The sequence below is a fragment of the Pholcus phalangioides genome, unplaced genomic scaffold (genome assembly GCF_987345545.1).
Source record: "Pholcus phalangioides strain wild (caught in Gottingen) unplaced genomic scaffold, Ppha-v1.0 ptg000015l_1, whole genome shotgun sequence".
NCBI lineage: Eukaryota > Metazoa > Arthropoda > Arachnida > Araneae > Pholcidae > Pholcus > Pholcus phalangioides.
The window spans coordinates 85,163,382-85,186,959 of NW_028301608.1; the positions used below are offsets into that span (position 1 = coordinate 85,163,382).

Below are 23,578 nucleotides of genomic sequence, written 5' to 3' on the forward strand. Positions count from 1 at the left end.
TAAAAAATAGCAACGAGGCAATGAAAATTCTAACCAATAATGGACTTAGTTCAGTATGGCTGTGAAAGTTTTATGTATTACTTCACCATTTGTGAAAAAAACGTCACCCCTGAGTAAGTGGGTGAGCTACGAACTTAGCTCACTATGTCAGTAAACAGAACAGACGTTGCTGCACCCGCTGAGCTAACTATTTTTGTAAAAAAATGGACTTGGTCTGTTATGGTTGCGAACCCCTCATCTATATGAACGTATAGTATCACCCAAAATAACACCAAAAGAAGGAAGTATATTTTATTGTATAAGAATGAGTTAACTTAACTGAGAAAAGAATTTTAGCACCGTAAATCATATAGAGCCCTTCTGCATTTTTCTTTTTTTTTCCAGTTATTTACCCATAACAATAATGAATAAAAATGAATGAATTGAATTATAAATTTTAATAAATAAACAAAATTATCAACAACACAAAAATAAAATAGATGAATAAACGAATAAAACCATAACCAAATAAATAAGTAAAATTATAATTAAATGAATAAATAAATTGTAATTATAAATAAATAAATAAAATTCAATCATTCCGGTTTTAGTATACTTAAAAATGTTATTCTATCGGGAAAGGAAAATCCATTCTCAAATTTCTGAACTCGAGGCTCGTGGCTTCAGTTTTACGTCAAGAATCGTAAAATAAAATCCGTTTCTTAAAAAAAAAAAATATCGGGTATAAATATTTACATTCATAGGGGAAAAGAAAGAAAAAATCGATTTTTATATTATTCACAGTATGCAGGCCCTTAAAAGCAAAGCTCTTACGACAAAATAAAATAAAATAAATATATATATTATTATTTTATTTATTTTTTGCGTGTATGTTCGTATGTTCCGCGCCCGTCTGTGGGAATCTTTGTAATCCTTTCGCCCTAACAAGAAAGTCCCGACGACCACAGCGCCTTGGGCCCGTGACGTCAGCAGTCAAAGGTAGAAGAAGCGAAGGATGATGAGGAGAATAGGATACGATAGATGTTAGTTGGTTGGGCTCGCTCGCTCGCTGGCTGGCTGGCTGTGGCAATCGACTTCGAGCCTCGTGAGCGTTACTGTTGCATTTTTCCACTAGGAAACACACCAAAACATTATAAGAAAACAATTTTCAATTCGGAACTCGCACATGCGGAATGGGTGTAAAGTACTTCTTGCGGTGGTGGTAGTAGTGGCGAGAAATAAGACGACGGTCACGATTCGCTCTTTGAATATCCCGGGATGTTTTGTGGTACCATATATCATCGAGCGAGAGCCAAGTGCCACGGTGTGACGATCTTCTGAGGATTAACGCTAACTGAAAGAAAAGTTGTTTTTTTTCATTGGTGTCACTGTTTTTCTCGCCCCCGCAGAGATCTCCAGTCGGACAACATACGCGATATTCAAATATACTAATGTTGTTTACGTTGAAAGCGCACGTGAGCTCGACAACGTTCGTTTCCACTACTACTCTATACGTTTATTATTCGTGAGTTAGATGACGGGATGAATAACGTCGATGCTTATTGTTTCGTTCATTGACGTCAAATTGAGCTATCCTATCCAACATGAAATCTGTGTATATACTGTGTGTTCTTGTCGTCCTACTGTACGCGGTCGCGACTGTTAGTGGACGCCGGAGTGAGTAAACTTTTGTTTGCTTATAGTAATAAATATTAGTTAATACTAATATAGTATTAAATATCGTGTTAGATTTTTTTTTTACCCTAAAAATTGTATATTTTATGTTATTCGTGTATTTCGTGGAATATGCACAACATGTACATCGCTCGCCGTATCGAAAAGTTTATTCGACATGATCATCGCACATTTCTAGTATAAATTTGACCTCTTACCTGCGTCACCTATACTGAGTTCGGCAACTGCAAAAAAGAGAAAAAAAAACAGTGCTTATTATTAGATGAATTTTTTTCTACTTTTTGTGACAAGAATAATTGATTTTTATTTTCGCCTTAAAGGTCAAATTCAGTTTTTTTTAAATCTTCTTATTGATATAATGAGCAAAATTAAACGGGGAAAAAAACTTCCATTTTCGATGCATTTTTCGGAAGCATATTCCACAGTTTTGGGGGAAACTTTCATATCGTCCCCTGCATGCCAGCAGCCCGAATATACGAATTCCCCTCCCCCCCCCCCTTTTGAACTGGTTGGATACTTTAATTTGCTATCTAAGTTTTGCCTGAAACACGAATGCGTATCCCTGAAACACTTTCCAAATGTATTTTAGGAAAATAACTTCCTTACAGTAACATGGGTAGAGTAAACATTCAAACGTCATTTCCCACGTTCTTCTTTTCGAAGGACATTACACATTCGTGCTTTTGGCATGGGGGGGGGGGGCAGGGGACGATATATATTGCTAGGAAATGATTGCTAAATGCTGAAGATATTTCAGAATAGTTTTCAAATACAATTTATATAGTTGTTATTTGGACGTTGTACGATATAATGTATTCAATTGCATGTACATCGTGTTTTTCTCTCGTTGTGTTCTCAGAAAGGAAATTCACATGCTTTTGCGGGAAATCCAACCACCAACCTCTTACAATTCGAACGGCGACTCTGCAATTAAGCTGCAGAGGACTGACATTTCCTTCTACGACACAAATACAGGGTGATTATAATTAAAGTTTCCGTACTCTGAGTAGTTTTTTTTCGAAAACTGCTTATCCAAATACAGCCAAAGTTTTTAGATATCGAGACACATGGGAGAGACAATTATTAAATAAAAGAAAAATAGTTCAATTTTCGACCACCAGGTGGAAAAGTTTCGCTTTTTTATTACATTTTCCTATATAGTGTATATACCAAGTTTCAATGGTATATACGCTATATTCTACATTCCAGTCAAACTCGGTATATGATATTTGCTATACGGTCCATAGGGAAAAAGAATATTCAAATAAAATAGCTATACCTTTTCTCACCTGGTGGTCGAAAATAAACTAATTTTTCATTTCATAAATCTCTCTCTCCCATTAAGATATCCCGAAAATTTGGCTCTATTCGGATAAACTGTTTTTGAGGAAAAACTACTCAGAGTACGATAACTTAATTATAATCACCCTGTATATAAAACCCAAATGTATTGCAGCATAATAGTTCATTTATCGGCTTGTGACATGCACTTCGTTTTCTATTGCTTGATCATTTTTCCTGATAACGTTTCTCTATTTTTCTTACCACTTTTTCGCCATACAATAACGTTCGTGAAGCACTTTTTAACTGTTAACAGAGTAATAATATCTTCAAAACGATATTTTATGGTGATATTCGTGTTCATCAGATCAAAATCATTCGGAATATGATATTTTCATGTCGGGGGCGATTTCGTTGTTGTTCAGTGAAGGAAATTTAGCTCCATCTATTGAATTTGAAAAAAAAAATGTTAATCTTGATCTTGTGGTTTCCACGTAGTATATATATTCGGAGACAAACCACATTAAACGAGTTCTTAACGACTACGAATCGATATCGATTTTGTACTCGAACTTTGTTATCATCTACTAAATCTTCGAGTTATCAGTACGAATAATGATGTTTCAGGAAAGAAGTAAAAAACAGAAAAAAGATAAGATATTTCTTTCTTTTCGGGTTATTGCTTTTGCACTTCATTTATCTTCACTATGTCCAATCCACTATATAATGTTCTTGGTATTTTCTTTTCTGTTCTTTCTCTCGATTATATATATATATGTTACTGCCAAAGCCCGAAGTGCGGACACTACGCGAATTGCCCGAGAGTGATGGCCAAAGTCCAATTTTTGGAAACAATTCGGACTATGGCCAGCCAATTCGCGAAGTGGCTGGAGATCCCTAGTCAAAATTCGATGCGCTGATGTAAAACGGGCCGCAACAAGCATGCTTGCGTATTTTGCATAACCGCCAGCAAAAGTGATAAATTCAGGGTGATTTATCAAATTTACCAAAATGTTCGGTGACTATGCATAATAACCGGTAATAGTATAATTTTACTGTCATATATCTGCCATATTATATATATAATATGGCAGATTTATCACATTGCCCGTAAGACACATGCATAGGGTGCATAACAAACGGGGGTACGGCATTTTATTGGGGCGAACTGATTCTAGAGGTATGTTTCCAGTTAGAAAAAGTTTCCAAATAACGTGTAGTACTCAGATATGTCATTCATGTTGAAAGGGGTTGTGTAGTTATTGAAATAAAAAATTTAAAAATTAACTTTTTATATAGTCCCCTGCGTGCTACAAAACATTTTAGAATGTTGTTGCCCTGCCGCTTCTGATGCCAACGAAAAAAATTCCATGTTTCTAAAATGCAATATTCACTGAGGTATATTCGAACTCGAAAAACGGAGGAAAGTTAGGATGAAAAGACTCTAAATGCTGAAAAACTGTTTTGTCCACATTTAACGATGTCCACCCCCTAATTTCCTCCGTTTTTCGAATTCGAATATCTCAGTGAATATTGCATTTTAGTAACATGGAATTTTTTTTTATTTCAATAACTATACAACCCCTTGAAACAAGAGCGACATACCTGAGTACTACACGTTAGGGGTCATTCAAGTATTACGTCAGCGTCGATGGGGGGGGGGGGTGTTTCCGATTCGCTGACCTTTGATGACGGGGGGGGGGGGTTTGGATGATGCTTACGTCATCAACCACCCTTTATGAAGATATGAAATATTCTTAATGGCATCTTATTCGGTGCGCCAAAAACGGAAAAGACCTTTCATAGTTATTGGGCACCTGAACTAACATTCTACCTATTGATAAGTCCCCTACAAAGCCACTTTAATGATCTCGAAAAAAAAAATAAGTGCTCTGGAAATGTGTCCGGGCCGCTTAAGTACTCTGGAACTGTGCCACGTATCACTCAAGTGATCCGTAATTATGCCACGGATCACTTAAGTCATCTGGGAATGTTCCGCGATTAACTTGAGTGATGTAGAACAGCACTGGGGACCGCTTAAGTGCTCTAATATTGTGCCACGTGACATGTGGCACAGTTCTAAATATGCCGCGGATCGTTCTGTAAGTGTGTCGCGGGTTACTTAGGTGATCTTTGAATGTGAAAGTGATCTTTGAGGCCTACTTCAGTGATCTGAAAATGTGCCACGGGCCACTTAAATGTTCTGGAATTGTGCCACGGGTCATTTATGCGATTTGTGAATGTGCCACTAAGTTCATTTTTAGAAAATTAGGTTTGGGGGGGGGGAGGAGCAAGCCGCATCAGGTAACCTTCAGGACCACATTTGGTTTGCGGGTCAATGATTTACCATGTATGGTTTAAAGGGTGGGTCGCAATGAATATTTCAAAGAGAAATTTTGAGTTCTTACCCTTTAAATAGCATGGAAATTAACAGAAATCGATTATAATAACATATAAAGATATCTTCTTTAGAAATTTTAATTTTTTTTGAAAATATTTTTTTAGTCTGGGCGTGGGAGGGGCACGAGCCCCCATGCCCCTCCTTGCGCGTGCGTTTCTGATCCCACCATTATGCGTTAGGAGGTATGGGGCAGTGATGGAGAAATTTAGCTGACAAGGGGGGAGAAGGTGGTCAAAAATGGCTAAAAATTTGCTTACGTAATACTTGAACGGCCTCTTATTTAGAAACCTTTTTTTAACTAGAAGTATACCTCAAGGATCAGTTCGCCAGGAAAATACCATTCCCCACTCTTTGCTAAGCACCCTGTATACATGTATGTATGTATGTATGTATCCTTGTATGTTAGATACGAGATACCTGTTTCTTTTCTGCCATCGCTTGCACTTCATTTATCTTTACTAAATCCAACCCACCATATAATTTGCTTATCTTCTTTTTATACTTTCAGTTTTATTTTTACATATATAAGAACTAAACTGAGTTTTAATAGCAAGTTTAAAGTCTTCGAGAGAGAGCATATATACAGTATCTTATTTATTTCTTTTCGTGGAATTCTAAGAATCTTCTATATCGCTGATGACTGTTGAATGATACCTACCAACGTGAAATTATACGATATTTTCCATCTTAGGACATTTAATATACTTTTCTTTGTCAACTCGAGTGAAAAACTATCAATCTTGAACTTCCTACGTGTTTGACATCGCAAATATTCAATTGAATTTTGTTATTTTGAAAAGATAAATGAATGGCTGGTTTTTCCTTTGTTTTATTTGAGACTGAAATCGGATAATATGCTTGATGATATGCTTGATGCCGGCACTTCAGAACGGATTTTTATCCAAAAATGCTGATAATAGATAACGCCATCAATTGATTCCATAATGGTTTTCTGTCTCAAATACGTTCCCTAATGCCTTATTCCGTCGCGCTTTGATGCCAGCGACTTGCACCTTTTATAAATGCATTATTTCGGTACATTAGATTTTTATCGAAAGACTCGAAGCGCTTTTCATGTTCTAATTTCGATCGTTTCTCCTAAATACAATTGCATTGGCTCGTGCAGGTGATATCTATGAGTAGACATTAACCCCTTCTGTTCCGATGACTTCAGTTTGAGTCACTAAAGTTCTTAGCTTTCACAGCCCATTCTTCGTGAGAAATGATGCCCATTAGCATTGCATATTGCAGTGTCGTTTTTTTCCCCCGCTAAGATGGTCGAGTGGTCATAGTGACGGACTCGCATCGCGAGGACACGGGTTCGAACCCTCCCCCCCCCCGTCGCCATAGTGGTGGTCGGTGAAGTAGGTTTCTTTGGGGTGGGGGGGTCCTAGCTTCAAGGCGCGAATGCGAGCCGATCTCCCCAGTTTCGCAAAGGAGAGGAACAGACCTGAAAACAGCAAAAATGTAATTCAGTCATAACACATCACTCATTTCCCTTCTGAAATATAGATGGCAGCACTGAAAAATCACCGCTTTGGTGGTCGAGTGGTCATAGTGACGGACTCGCATCTCGAGGACACGGGTTCGAACCCCACCGTCGCCGCAGTGGTGGTTGGCTGAAGTTGGTTTTCTGTGGTTCCCAACTTCGAAGTGTGAATGCAAGCCGATCTCCCGCAGTCTATCCGCATATTAAAAGTCTCGTCGCAGAGAGCAACAGGCCTACAACAGTAAAATAATCAAAAACATTCCACTTCTTTCATAGTTTGAAAAATATGTGGTAGATGGCAGCACTATAACAAGCATTACACTGAAACAAGCTTCACGTTAGGTTCACAACACGGACACGCACATTCCAGCCAATACCAATTCGTTAGAAGTTCCGCAGAGGAATATAGACGAGGTACATGTGTGGTTTAGTAGTAGTAGTAGCACTGAAAAATCGAACACAACACTAAATATGCACTCAGACTTTTATGTACACACACAGTTACACCTCCGGCACAACTCACTAGGTAGTAGTAAATCGCCCATAAATGGCGATAGACCTGAGTTGTGCTCGGTTTGAAAGAAAGAAAGTGTCGTTCTTTCACCCCGTTGGCGGCACAGCGATGGTTGGCTGTACCGGGGGTTTATCCAACTTCAAATGCGAACCAGTCTCTCCACAGACGCAGAGCAGGCATACGTTTGACATGATACTTACATAACATGAAAATTCAAGAATTTACCACCTTATGGAAGAGTAGATAAAACTTTGCCTAAAATACTCGGAAAATCATCAACCGATAAGGCAAATACAAGGAAAATACAAACCTGTTGATGCATGTAGACAAGCTATATGGGTGTCGTCTCCAGAGAAGAAAAATCACACGCGGACCGAAGATCCCACTTGGATTGATTAACTCTCGCCTGCTCAGCAGAAAGAAAAATGCACGTCTGCCTAAGTCGAACGTCCTGACCGGAATAAAACTGAGTGTCTGCATGCAAGTCTTCTTTAACGCCTTGATTGGCTGCTTGCGAAATGGAGTTATCCGATTGGTCCAATCGAATTTTCTTACAACTCCTCCCGCTCGTAATTAACTTAGCCATGGCGCGCTGCGAAATGTATTACGAGTTTTATATTTTTCCTATCCGTTGGTAATTTTCTCAGTATTCACCATATTCACTTCAAAATATGGAAGACAGATGGGAAATACCAGCAAGGACACGAAGCAAGCACAATTGACAACAGAAATAGGTTAGGACCATGCATATTCTAACACTCACACGCACCGATTAGTTGTAAATTACGCAGGGGAACGTGCACGAGATGCATGTGCGGTTAAGTAGTAGCAGTGCCATTCTTTACTATAATAGAATTGCAGCTGTTCACTGCTCCCCCCATCGCAATCGGTTGCGTAAGATCAGCTTCATTCTACTTCTCGACATGCCCGTGAAGCTTTCAAAAATTCTAGCACGGATTTATTATGCATTTGAATCATACCAATATTGATTTTTATTTTTCACATGATCAGTAAATCATGCTCATTAATTGTACAGGGTGTCCCATAAATTAGTAAATAGTTTTGAAATTCATAAAAGTTGAAGGGATATTTGAACGGGGGTTTAGAAAAATTTATTCGCACGAACGGGGATTTCTTTTAGTACAGAAAAAATAGTTAAAATTTTTGTCGATAGAGAACGCTGGAGAGTGATTGGACCTGAACCTTTTTCCAATTTCTTCTGTGTTAGAACGTTTTGTAATAATGTAAGAAATATTTTTATTATTTGGTCATTTTATATACAGGGTATCCTGTAAGTCCCCTAATGCGGTCTTTGTCTGATCAATCGATTCTCGTTATACAAAGGTATGGTTCTAGTTTAAATAAAATGCTTAAAAATGTGTTCAGGACACAACTAGTTCTCTGTACCAGTTTGTTAGCGTGGAAATACAGTGTGTCAAAAAAATCCAAATATTTATACCCCCGTCCTCTAACTTTCATTTGGAAAGTTGTTGCCCTGTCTCTCTTGAGGCCATCAAAAAAAAATCACATGCTTTTAAGTGAAGAGAAGCATAAATGGGGAGGGGGGGGAGCGTTGTCTGTTAAATTAGCTGTTCTTTCAAAACTTTTTTCGATTTTTGAATTCAAATATCTTAGCGAATACTGCACTCGAAAACATGAAATTTTTTTGCTGGTCTTTGGAGAGACAGGGCAAAAACTTTCTAATTGGAAGTTAGAGGACAAGGTGACTGTATAAAAATTCAGTTTTTTTATTTTGTGACACACTGTATTTTCACTCTTAAAACTGGTACAGAGTGATTTGTGAAGACATTTTGAGCATTTTTTAAACTAGAACCCTTCCTCTACGACGAACGGTTGATGAGGTAAAGGCCGCATTAGGATTTGTAGGACACCAACGTTGTATATTTGTATCGTATGGTATTGTACGGTACGGGTTTGTAATTTTTCATGTCCTTAAAAGTTTTTCCAACACAATCCTGGCTCAAATAACAATCGATATTTAATCGCTTGAGTGATAGATCGGGATGGCGTACTGTTTATATGTCTGAAACGTTTGTAATGCTTCAGCCGGTGATTCGTGACTGAGGTAAAGCAACTTCACCAGTTGCTTTATCCACCAATGTCAACATCACAGTGAAAACATTGTATAAATCAAACCCTTTTGTTTTTTAATCATCAATGGTGATGCTTTACATTCTTAAAATTGATATCTTCTCGGTTTTTCTTCCAAGCTTCGCATATATATATATTAGATTTTAACATCACTGATCACTTTCTCGCAAAAGATGCATTAGGAAGATCTTTTATGAAATCTTTTTTTTTTTTTTTTGATATACACCAAAGACATCATGTTGTCTCAGAACTTGACTGAAATGGAAATCACCCTCGCACCACGTGCAGTGACACTTTTGGATATATTCCAGTGTTTTAAATATATTGTATTCCAAATATTACAGTGTTTTCCATAAATTCCGCTGTAAAAGTCTTCCTGCCGAAGAACTGTGAATGTGGTAAAGTTGGAAAAAACTGGCCATGAAATAAAGAAAGGGACTTTCTTCCTAACTTTACACTTGCCTTCACTATAGGAGAGAAATTGCAAAAGAAGTGCTATATGCACGTACATGGATCATAACTGATATTACGCGACTCGATTAGGACATTATGGAAATAAGTACGGAGTTATTTTGTCAAAAAAAAGGGGAGTCTTCTGACCTCCTACAGCAAGGGCGCTCAACGTTTAGGAGAGTATACGCCACTTCACTGACCTGAAAACGCTTTTCAGTATACTAAAGTATGCGGGCTTTTTTGAGTGATGTGGAATTGCACTACAGGTCACTCAATTGATCTTTAAATGACCGTGGAGCCATTTGAGTGATCTGAAAACTGGCTACACAAATGATTTGAGAATACGTCACGGACCACTTAAATGATTAAGGAATGTGCCGCGGGCCAGTTGAGTGATCTGTAAATGTGACGACGATCACCTAAGTGATCTGGAACTGTGACGTGGTGATCTGGAAATATACCGTAGCTCACTTAAATGGTTTTGAAATCAAAATCTTCAGTTGGCTCGCGGATCATTTGTTGAGCTTGCATGTCCTACATAGTCGTGCCAGATTGATAACGATAACTTATAGAGCAAAAATAAGTCCAGTTCAACTCACTTTATTTTCAAAATATTCAAAAAAGAAAAGAACTTTGGACAAAAAAACAATTTTTTTCGTATTATATTGGTCCGTTCTGTACTTTGCTTTGCAAAAGCGCCAACAATATCCGAATGATAACATCATCCATGATTCTAATAAGCGGCGCCTACTGCGTAAAAATAGTATTTGACTTTTGTAGCGTTCCTAAGTTACAAAATTTGAGGGGAAAAAATTATAGTGCTCTCTGTTTCATAGAATATAATAATTTTTTTTATTTTATGTGACAGTAGTTCTCAAAGAAACTTTTCACAGAACGAAGGAAATCGTTTTGCGAATGCCCAAGAAGCTAATATGACCCTTAGGAATCCCCCTTTAGTTGGTTTTGTTATTCCATAAAGAATAGTGCTCTCGTTCGCAGTTATTTTCATTCTGCTCACGACGTTGATGAATAATTGACGTGTAACAACCTACGCCGTCCGGCGCTGCTACATCCGTGGAGTTGTCATTAATGACACACAACTCTTTTCAATCTCATTACGGGGTCGCATGTTGTTTCATATCGAGACCGGCTTAGTTCCTAAGTTGACTCCACGCTTTTGTTTATTCGTTTATGCTACTGCCGAAGCCCGAAATTGGTCAATTCGCGAAGTGGCTGGCCAATACGCAAATTTGCGAATTTCTTTGTAAATTGTCCCTGCCAATGTCCGAATTTCGAGCACTAGTCAGCAATTTCGTGAGCCGGAGCTCCCTGGCCAAAGTCCGATAACAGAAGGCATAATACAAGATCGTTGTGCTGTTCATCATTGTGATCACCGTCAAGTTGACGTATTTTTCAGTGATAATTATGTGCGCGTTAGATATGGCAACCCATAAAACCATGTTACGTATAACAACCCATCAAACCGCAGTCACGATGAGGTAATAATTTTTTCTCCAAAATTTGAGAGAAAACTATATAAGCCTGTATAATTATTTATAGCCATCTATCACACATTGGCGATGAAAAAAAAGAAAGGATTCGTTGTCTACCGGACCGTCTTACATCAGAACATCAAAACTTTGGCTAGGGATCCCCGGCCACTTCGTGAATTGGCCGCACAAATATTAACCCTTTTTAAAAATCGGACTTTGGCCAAAACTCTCGGCAAATTCGTGAAGTGGCCACACTCCAGACTTTGGCAGTAACACATACACTACAAAGGCTAAAATACAGGGTATACGAGAAGTGCTGGACATATTTTAAATACAACTACAAGGCCATAACAGGCCATAACTATAACAGGCAAATACGCTGATGTGCATGCTGCACATGGGAAAATTAAACAATTATTTTACATAAACGTATCAGCACATCCACAATACAAATGGGTATTAAAAAATTATTCGTATCAATGTGGAACAATGCATTTAAATTAAATGATAATGCGGCATTGTACGTAATTTACATTTTAATTCACACTATTCCATTTATAATTTCTACTACTGTCAGGAAAGAACTCTTGTGCGCTCAACTTACACACGTTCTACTGTACTATAAAAAAAAAAGTGTATAAATATGCGCTAAAATTGCCCTTCATGCATCTTACGGTGTCATTTTGACATTCCTTATAGCATTATCAGATAACTAATTAAGTCGGTGATAATAAACTATTTCGTAACTAGTAAGAAGGTGGAAAAGCTCATACACTGCAACCCCAAATAGACGTGTACTAAATAATCCCAAAAGCTATTAAATTTGATGCTTAAGGTTCTCGGGAAGAATTTTTAACCAAAAGGCATTTTCAGCTTTGGATAATTCATAAATGAATTTCCTCCTTGCGAAACTCTAAATTAACATCGTAAATATGTCAGGGATGTCTCACGTTCCAGTGAATTTTGCAACGAAACAATTTCGCCGTCGCGCGTCACTACTAATGTTACTCTGACATCAGCTTTTAAATAAATAAATACAGTTAAAGTCCTTTGCAATCTAGTATGGCTTATAACGACAATCTCGCTATTACGAGTAATTCGCAAGTGATTGTCAACGGCTAATGTTAACGATACAAAAACTATTCGCTTATAACGAGTTATTTATGAATGAAAATCAGAACACGTTCGCTATAACGACAACGGAAATTCTCGAAAAAAAAAAACGCGTTTTCTTTTCTTCTTTAAGAATTATACATAAAGTGGACCGGGAAGAGGAGCTTTTTTTTAAAAATATATTCACTCTATTCATTGGTGTTGATAAACGAGTAACATGTCAGAAGCCCCTAACAGGTAAGAGGCCCACATGCTGTATTTTATCTTCTTGTTATCTATACAGGGTGTTGCCTTGAACTGGTGACAAACTCGGAGGGGGCGATTGATATTAGGCATCAAGAGAGGAACAAAAATTGCCATAAAATACGGTATCGCAAATCCTGTTTAGTCAGTGTATTAGTCAAAAATAGACGTCCTGCGGTAGACATAGCCAGGACGACCGGTATCTTTGAGCGCGTCCGACAATCGTTATTCCGTCACTGTCTGCTCTGCAATGAGAATAATTACTAATAATTAATAATAATGAGAATAATTACGCGGCCGCAACCTTAAACTCCTGTAATCGTTTCTCTGCGTCTACTTTCTGACATTGAACTGTGCTGCACAGGCTGTACTGTAATCGTGCTGTCAAGTAAACGGTTTTTGTACTTACTTATTTTACGTTTTTCTACTTATTTTGTACGTACTTGTTATTGTACATTATTTTGTACGCCACAGGATGTGTCGTAATCATGCTGTCAAATAAATTTTTCTTATACTTATTATTGGCCTTATGTCCCACTCGACGTCACACCCTTCATAAGTATTTTTGTGATTTTCATCGACTAAACGTGGTTTGCTAGATTTCATGTTCCATGGCAATTTTTGTTCCTCTTGAAGCCTGATATCACAACTCTGATTTCGTCGAAACTTCAAGGCATTATCCTGTATAGGATGTGGGAAAACACAAAATTTTATCTGCGGGTGTGATGGTTGCGCAGGTGGTGCACGACCTCTGGTTTTAACATCGTTGTTATTTCCCTGTGAAAAAATCCTCCCCTACCCCCTTCTCTCCTAACTTGGAATCTTCCAAACCTGAACTCAGGGCAATGTCTTACCCATTTCCTCTGTCGTAAGTTGTTTTTTACTACCAGATCTTGCGGCTTTTTTTGTTTTACGCCAAAATTTCATGTTTATTAGGCTTTTCTTTTTTCTGCTATGGAAAGAAAGGAGGGGGGGGGGCAATTAGCATTCGAAATAAAGCTTAAGATTTCATTCAAATTTGAAAAATTATAGTGACACAAAAAAATGAAATCGCAAGAATTTGTATGAATAAGCAATTAACTCTAGATGTATATTTAAGCAAAAGTAGTTCGAAATAAGAAGAAAAGGGACGGTAAATTTATCCAGTTTGTTTTTTTTCTCCATTTATATGCTTACACAGTCCAAAAAAAAAATTGTTTAATGACAATCTTCCCTCTGATTGTGAACTTTCGTTATAACGGACTTGTACTGCATACAGTGTGTTTGACGAAGAGTGTTTGAAACAAATAAAAATAATTCCATGCTTTTTCAACTAAAAATAAAATATGAAAATATATCAACAAAAATAGGAAAATTCAGCTGTGATAGATTCTCACACACTAGTGAAATTAATGAATCTCTATATATTTATTGTACCAAAAACTCGATCCCTTCGTAACATTTGAATGAAAATTCGTCGCGACATTGGTGTTTAAAAATCTTGATTTTGGCCGATTTCTACGATTATCTCGATATTTCTTTTTAGAAATGGCGTTTCAGCTTGTATAAAAAGTGACGCAACCTAAGAATTTCGATAATCGATATTTCAGTGCATTTTCATTCAAATGTTTATGGGGCGAATATTTTTTTAGATAAATAAAGAGGAATGATAATATCACTAGATGGTATTTTCTTATTGAATATATTGATGCTTATATCAAGTCTAATTATTATTTCCCAACTTAAAACAACATCACAGCACGATGTCCCTCTTTTACTGATATTACTGATATTATAAAAAAATTGATAATTTAAAACGAATTCCCGATAACTATAAGCGAATTTTCCCCACGATATAACGAACCCATTCCGTACTTAGCGAAAATGATAACAAAACCCGAATGATGGCATTATTCATCATTTTAATAAGCTGCGTCGAATACTACTACCACTTAACCGTACATGCACTTCGTACACATTCCTTCACGGAATTTCTTAACGAATTGGTACATGACGAAAGCCGTCACTCTCCTTTGTTAATACGACAGATACAGAAAACTGACCGAGTGAGGAGATATCGATGTTCCAGGAAAGGAAAATTCATCTCTACCCTCGGACCCACTCAGCCAGTTTTCCGTAATTGGTACATGCCGGAACATGCATGTATGTGCTGTGAACCTAACGTGAAGTTTGTTTCTGTGCAATGCTTGTTATGTGCAGTGCTGCCATCTGCCATCAATTTTTCTAACTGTTAGTGAAGTGTAATAATTGTACCGTTGTAGGCCTGTTGCTCTCGATGGCGAGACCTTTTTAACGGAATCGGGAATCAACATCAGCTGACCGCCACTGTGGCGAATTTTGAACTGTTCGAACCCACCATTACATTTGTTACAAATTGTGATAAAGCGGTTAGTATATATGACAACCGGTTATTATACACACATAGCAATCATCTTCGTAAGTTTGATACATTTGTCACTTTCACCGGCTATTATGCGTAATACCCAAGCATCGTTCGTAAATTTGATAACTATGAAAAAAAAATACCAAATGAGTCTAGTATGTGTGATGAATATAGTTGGACCCGGATATAATGATAAATTTTATTATCCTCGATATAATGGTACAATGTATGCATCAATTACCATGTATAGCATATCATACTTGTACGATTTATCGTGTTCACCAACGACTCTTTGGTATTATGCATAATGACAAATTGATAATTTTTTTAGTGATTAATAAATTTACCAAAAACGTTTGGGCACTATACATAATCACCAGGGAAATAATAATATAAAAATATACAAATACATAAATTTAGGGAAATTGATCAAACTTTCCGAAACCTTCTGCGATTATGCGTAATTACCGGATTTATCACATTTACAATGACATATTCATTAGTTCCGATACATAAAATATAGAATACCACCGTCTTCAAGTAAAATGCGTATTTGTTTATAGACTAGATACAGTAGAACCTCTCGTCAACGGGCACCCATGAGACCAGAAAATTTTGTCCGTTAACAAGGAATGTGCGCTAATGGCGAGGGGAGGTACGAATATACAGCGGAATCTTGTTTTTTTATACGACTACAGCGTTTTTAACTCTCTGTAATTGCCCATTTTCCAACGATATTTTAGGATTGAAAATATTCTTAGTTGAATTGTTTATCGGTTTATGTGTAATCAAAAATGCATAAATTGGAGTTTGGAAAGAAATCAGAATTTCCTGATTTTATTGTCCGCTATCGAGAGTGTCCGCATAACTGGGAAATGGAATACATTAAAGCCCTATTCCACGGGAATCGGGATCAGAAAAAGTGTTGGAGCTAAAAAAAAGTCGAAGCAGGTAAGAAATGCTTTTTTATATCTTCCTCTTACTGTTCGTGACGTCGTCATAAGAAGTTACGATATTAACTTTTCCGAGGCAAATGCATCTTTACTTTAGTGTAAATTGCCAATATTCACCGAGTGCCGCCGCTCTCTTCTCCACTATGTGTTGATCGCGTCACGTTGCCGAGAATAATTTTCTTTTGGGGGGATGCGACAGCTTGCTGCACAATATCGAGATTCTCTCTCTCTCTCTCTCTCTCTAGTATCAGGTGCCTCGGACCTAAGTGCAGCCTGATGTATACGATACTTTATGGAATACTTAGCACAAAGTCACTGCTTTTGCTCGGTATTTATTCCCTTACTAGAGATGTACGAAAAGGGAGTTCTTCTGATGGTGTGGATCGAGTTATCCCGTTTTTTTTTTTCTTCTCTTCCGGATGGATATGCGCGTGTCTTCTCTCTGCTATTTACGCCTACCAATCTCGCAAGAATTGAGTTTTATCTTTGCTTTCAGCACCTTTTTTTTAGATCCTTTCTCTCCTCCTACGTGGAATTTCAATAAAGATGCGGCGCAAATATCTCCGTGAGAGAGTTTTCGGAAATGCATCTGCAGTCGATGTTTTCGTGATTGTATAAAATTCATAGGGGAGGGGGGGGGGAGATTGAAAAAAATCAGCCTCGCTTAAATGGATATCAATGGTTCGGGGCACATAATACCCGATTATGCGGGGAACAACGTACTTTAGTATAGCTTTTGCTTTTATGTTGAAAAATATATATGTACGTAATTATGTGTTTTTATATATTTTTTCAACAGTTCTTAAAATCTTTGGTGATTTTCCTTTGCTTGTTTGCCTAATCGTGGTGAGGTTCATCGAGGCATTTTTCACTCTTTCAGCATAAAACCATTGCAATAGAACAGAAGTGGTCAACTTCTTATTGTTCGAGAGCCAACATAATGGTCGTCGCGGACCACACCAGGGGCAAAACTCCGGAGTATTAGCCACACCAGTAGTATGACCCAGAAAGCTCATAGATTTATCTCCACGATAAGTATATGAATAGTACGGAAAATTTAGTATGTAGTTCAGATTTAAGCCTGAGCTCCACTTCTTTATAAACTGATACATATTCATTGTTTAATTGGTTTTGTCCCCAGCTAGATGCAATGCATCCAAAATATCAGTTTCCTCTGCAAATTATTCTATTCATTTATTTACAAAGTTTGAATTTTACAAACAAACAAAAATTTTCCCACGTTTTTCCGCATTTATTTTTCTCTTGATCTCATTTGGGAACTGGTGGGGATCACACGGATCAAAAGATGCTCAAGGAATTGATTCACGCACCGGTAGATGTCGAAAGTAGTTTTATTATTGGGATAAAAAGCTTGTCAAAAGCCAGTGGCGTGGATAATATTGATCAATTATATCCATGCGATTGTCGTGACGTTACCAAGATAAGATGGACTAGCTTGACACGAAGTATGCAAAATACCTGTAGATGTGAAACGATGCTCACACGCACCATTACCTGGTGCTCCAGTACGTCCATAAGATTACACGAAATCAGATTTGCAATGCATGTATCCTTATTACGTAAGAATACATTATACAATATATACCTTCTTTGAACAGAATATATTGGTTTGAATAAGGCTCAGCCTGCTTCAACGTGGACTTTCTTGTCATGCTGAAATTTAGAAATGTATGGAACTTCGTCGTTCAACCGCACAATATGAACCCGACCATCAAATAAGACACATTTTTGCTCTTTGGAATTATATTAAGGTCTGCATATAGCCTATAGTCGACTGAAGTTTCGAGGTGCCATCGTGAGTTGGTATGCATTTCGGAGGGACAGCTGTTGGCCACCCCTGCAATAGAAATTAGTCGACACCGTCGAAATTGGATTCTCTCTTCCGTTTTCTGCTCACGCTTCCATTGTATCGTCAAATTTCTTCAATTTCACTCACATTTTTCGTATAATGCTTGGTACCTGAGCTTGAATTTTCTAATTTTTCTAATTTTAAGACATTGCGCGAAACCACGGAAGTTGTGCAGGTTTGTTGAGGTTTTTACATTCATCGAAAAAGTTACTGCTTTCTTTATGGGCTAAAAAACGAACAAAAATAAAGTGATCAGGTCTGGATTTCTTCTAAGTCTCTTAACTGTTTACATAGTTCATATAATTTCTGAATGCTTTATCGAATAAAAACATTTTGTACATAGTGGTTAATATGTATTCATTCCAATATTCGATCAAGCGGGAAAAATATTCAGAAATTATCATAGTAAGCGGTGAACTTTAACATTGTCTTTGTGGTAGAAATCTTGGTTCCATGGGAATTTATCCGTATAAGCGGGGTATCAGTTTATCACTTACCCAAATAAAAGCGGGTCCGGCTCTCATTCAATATCCTACTAAAAAAATCGTGTGAACAAACCATTTTGAAGTCGGTATTCAAATTAATGTAAGTAGTTACACACATTCAGATTACATTTGCAGAATGTAATAAAAATATTCATGGACTGATCCTAATATACATGGTGATTACTTGATCCCCATTGCCGCATTTTACTGGTGAACCGTTGATCTTAGACGCATACTTTCAGTTAGAAAAATTATACAGCTAACGTGTAGAGCTCAGATACGTCATTCACGTTGCAAAGAGCAGTATAGTTATTAAAATTATAAAATTAATTTTTTATATTGCACCTGTCTTTAAAAACCCAATTAGAAAGTTGTTGTTGCCCTGTCATTCCTTAGTCCAAAAAAAATTGCCGCGTTTCTAAATACAACAATTCCTGAGATATTTGAATTCAAAAAACCGGAGAAAAGTCATGAAAACTAATGGACTGCGCTTCTTTCCCAGGTTTTCTCACCAATTTTTTAATTCAAATTTCTAAACAAACATTGCACTTATAAACGTGGAAGTTTTTCCGTTCGGCTCAGAAAAGACAGGAGAAAAACCTTTTCAATTGGGTTTTTGGGGGCAGGGTGTCCATATAAAAAGTTAAATTTTATATTTTCATAACTGTACAAGCCTTTTTTTCAACATGAATGACGTATCTGAATTCTACACGTTAAATGTAAGTATGGTCTTAAGGCACTGCAGGAAGTATGCCTCTAGGATCAACGGTTCGCCAGTAAAATGTGGCAAGGGGAATCAATATAACTATTTTTTAATAACTTTTTCATCTCACCGATCTGTTCGAATCGGAATTCCTCTGCCATTATTTAGTCATTGAATATCATTCCGCATACCAGGGGAGGAAACTCGTTTCTTATTTTCCTATATATGAGTAGACATTCCATATACAGATGGACGGACTCTCATTCCACATTAGAGAACTCCCAATAGCCTTCAATACCCTGATAGTCCAAGTATTATTAATAATGGTGGAACTTAAATTTAGGCAAGCAAGATATTGATATTCCATATCATTAATAGTGATTAACTATTTCGATGGTGTCGTTTATTAGCATTTTAACAAAATGAAAATAACGTTTTACTACCCTTATAATATATTGTCCCCGAATAACTGCTATCAAATGGTTATTGTTTTTCCTTTCCAAATTATCCAATAAAAATATAAGAAGACATAAAAACAATTATTTTAGATTTTGTTTTTTCAAGGAAAACGTGATCTCTTCGAAATTTTTCGAGATTTATATTAACTTGATTTAAGCTCGTCTAGAAATTGCGAAATTTCATTGTTTCAAGAAAGTTATTTTTTGGCCCAAAAAGTTTAATCGAGGATTCATTTTTTTCTGAATTCCTTTGAAATTTTACTGATGGCTGTTTAATTTTTATATTTAGCTTTAGATTATTCATTAGAAGAACAAGGAATTAATTTCTCATGAGATACGTAGGATTGTGTATTTTCGTTTGAGTATTCAATTATGCATCATTCTACCCTAATGGTAGACTCTTCAACGCATTGGTCTTGGGTTGCATTTGGCCATCGGAGCGTTCCGCTTTGACCCACCGATTATTTTCAGAAAATAGCTGAAATCGTCCAAAGGGCTATTAAATAAAAAAAAAATAAAACGATGAGAGAGAGAGGGGGAGAGGCCGGACGCTGCGGATTATAGTTTGATACTTAGAATTATGAGATATTTTCTATGCACCAGTAACACTGTGCATTTGATACGTCATCGGGGCCGTCTAAACAAATTGGTGGGCCCCGCATTCCATATCTTGTGAGAGTCGGCATCCAAGAAAGACATACACGATAACAGAATTTACATAAATTGTGAAAAACACTCTTACGAAAGAAATAATTTTAGAATTAAGGAAAGAAATAATTTCAGAATTGATGAAAATTCATAATTGAGAAAATTCTAGAATTTCTGAAAGAAGAAATTTCATTATTTTTAATGAAATTATTAATTTCATTATTTAAAGTAATTTCAGAAATATTGTGGAAAAAAGAAATTATTAATTTCATTATTTAAAGTAATTTCAGAAATATTGTGGAAAAAAGAAATAATTAATTTCATTATTTAAAGTAATTTCAGAAATATTGTGGAAAAAAGAAATAATTAATCAAAAATATTTTTAGAATTGATGAAAGAAATGGTTTCAGAATTTATCGAAATCGATAATAAATGGAAGGAAATTGAACCCTTTCCCCCGTTTAACTTAGGGAGTAAGCAGGCTGCTCCCCCCCCCCGCGCGCCTGCGCGGGGGGGGGGTTCCAACTCTGTTCTTGCACTTATGCCAATAAAACAATTTTTTACTGAACGGAAGGGGTGATCGTCCCCTTCACCCCCATCTCTGCAACCACCTATGACTTGGCGCACGATTGGTTCTTATGTTAAGACGCCACTGTATATCCGATTAGGCCCTTGTGATTCTGGATTTCATCTTACAATTTTTAAATATCACGATGTCGCACTATGAATTAATGTCCCATGGGTTCCCTGAAGACTTTTAATTTAGCCCACAATCTGGCCGAAAGATTAAAGACGCCTGGTGTTGTATACGCCAATATCAAAGTAGCATGAAGACCATGTGAAAATGAAGAATCGACAAACCTTCTCAGTATCAATCATACATACTCTATGTACATATTAAGAAGACACCAACAAATGAGGCAAATACACGAAAATAAAAAGTCCTAATGCATTTCAACACCAATGGGTCCGTCTTCAGAGGAAAATGTAAAGTTGATCAACTCTTCTATACTCTATATATACATACTGTATATACATAATCACCACATACGCACTCAGACTGTTGGGTGCACAGTTACACTTCCGGCGCTACTCACTAGGTAGTAAATCGCTCATAGATGGAGATAGACCTGAGTTGTGATTGGTTTGAAAGAAAGAAAAGTATCATAATCATCATTTGTGCCCAATGAATGTCTAATTTTTTAAGTATTTTATTAGTAAGAAGCAATTCCGATTTATTCGACTGTTAACAATCAATCAATGGGCTGATACACATGTATACCACTTCCATCACATTCTATATATTGTTTGAGGGAAAGATATTCTCATACAAAGAGATTTTTTCTCCCGGTATAGAAAAATAATTTAGCTGAAATTTTGTCACTAGACAGCGCTGCAAAATGTAAATCACTGGAAATATGCAAATCAGAGTCATAAAATAATGGGTTTACGGCTCATGTCGGAATTTTCTTGTTACTGGTGCTTATGGTGATGTTGACATTGGTAAATTAAGCATCATTGGTGAAGTCGTTTTACCTCAGCCACGAATCACCGACTGAAGATTAACGAATGTTTCGAACACAGAAGAGATTGAAGAAAAGTCAAGATGCAGAATTTTGTGATTTGCTTTCATAAAGCCGAGCTCTGTCGGTAAAAGTTTCAACTATTTTTTTTTCTGTACTAAAATAAAACCCATTTGTAAAAATAACTTTTTCGAAAACCGTATTCGAATATCCTAATTCCTTCAATTTTCATAGATTTTTTTACAAATTGCCCTATGTATTTTTTTAATATTTCAATATTTCTTAATATTGTCCAATGATTTTCTACGTTATTCCCATCCAAAAATGACACAAGTTCTCAGTATATTCTACTTCATAATTTTAAGCGGATTATTCGACGAGGAAAATGGCATTCGGAACATCAACTTTAATCCCACTACGCGTTTAATGGTACAACGAGGCTCTTTTGTTTCCACGGGTTGTTAGAGTATTAGTGGCCATTTATGGATTAAAAGAAGACTCACGAAAGTATACCGTACGAGAGGTTAACAACGCCGAAGAGATAGAAAAAGATACGTAAAAGGCGAATATAATCTTGTTTGCTCCAGAGTGAACTTTGTCTTGATGTTGTTCTCGTTTCAAGGATCAAATGGTAGTTCATTACTACTACTACTACTAAGAATTTTAAGTTCCGAGTATTGATGGTATATAATGGAGGTTTCTCTTAAAATTTTCGTTACGAAAATAACTTTGGACAAGGTTTTAAAATCACGTCGTTCTATTGAATATTTAAATATTAATTATAGCAGATAAAAGAGAACTTATTCTAGGTAGGTTTACGAGTATAACTAGACTGAGTAAGTGATAAAATCACGGAAGCCACATCCAATTAGCTGATATGTAAATCATGCGTTTTCACAGAAAAATATAAATCAACACTATTTTTCGGAATTTTTGTTCCGGAATGTTCACAAACAGTTTTGGCGGAAATTATATGTACGTACAAAATATATTATTGCCATATATTTTTTTTCAAAGCCTTTCAACATTACACTGGGGAACGATGAAATTACGTCCGACATGAAAATGCACAACTCCGAAATACTTTGATCAGTTGAATACGAATATCACCGCGACGGAGTTTTATTAGCTCTTGTTTTTGAGATATTATCATATAAAGTGTGAAGAAAGTGTTTTGCGTGCTTTGTCTATGGACAGCAATCACAGTGCGTCCGACTTTGACATTAAATACATATTTCTGAATGGTTTTAACCTGCTAAACACGAATATCGCCATGAATAAGTTCTATCCGCCTTTTTATCGAAGATATTGTCATGGTAAGGATGAATGAACTATAGTGCTGTAGCATATTTGTGTTCCTATGCATTTTCTGTTGTGCTTTCATGTATTTGTGTTATGTTTTATATATATTAATATTGTATTCCCATATAGTTGCGAGGTTTCTATATATATATTTATCAGTTTTTCCATTGTGTTTCAAAGTATTTGTGTGCATTGCACCACTGTATAGCTATTAAATGTGCAATTACAAAGAAAACCGGAGTCAATCCAGCTTTTTTATGGTGAGATAGTGTTCAGCACACCGAATTATAATGGAATCGACTGTTTTTATTCAGGACGCAGAAAAATTTTCAAAATTTGCTGTCTAGTGATATCCATTCGATTTTTGTGAAAGCTTTTTTCCCTCGGTATCGTTTATGGTTTGTCTTTCTAGTTTATATATTTTTTTATATTTATACTTAAAAACACAACGTAAATGCGTATACACAGTTTAATCTTCTA

General features: G+C 36.6%; 1 protein-coding gene across 1 annotated transcript in view; it reads left to right on the forward strand.

The window, feature by feature from the left end:
* The first annotated feature begins 977 nt into the window (after nt 1–977).
* The window catches only part of LOC149076905 (locomotion-related protein Hikaru genki-like), a 115,353-nt gene continuing 92,752 nt past the window's right edge, over nt 978–23,578 (forward strand). Inside the window, exon 1 of the mRNA XM_089244621.1 lies at nt 978–1,656. Coding sequence (XP_089100747.1) covers nt 1,584–1,656 — 73 coding nt within the window. The 5' untranslated portion in view covers nt 978–1,583. The remainder of the gene's footprint in view (nt 1,657–23,578) is intronic.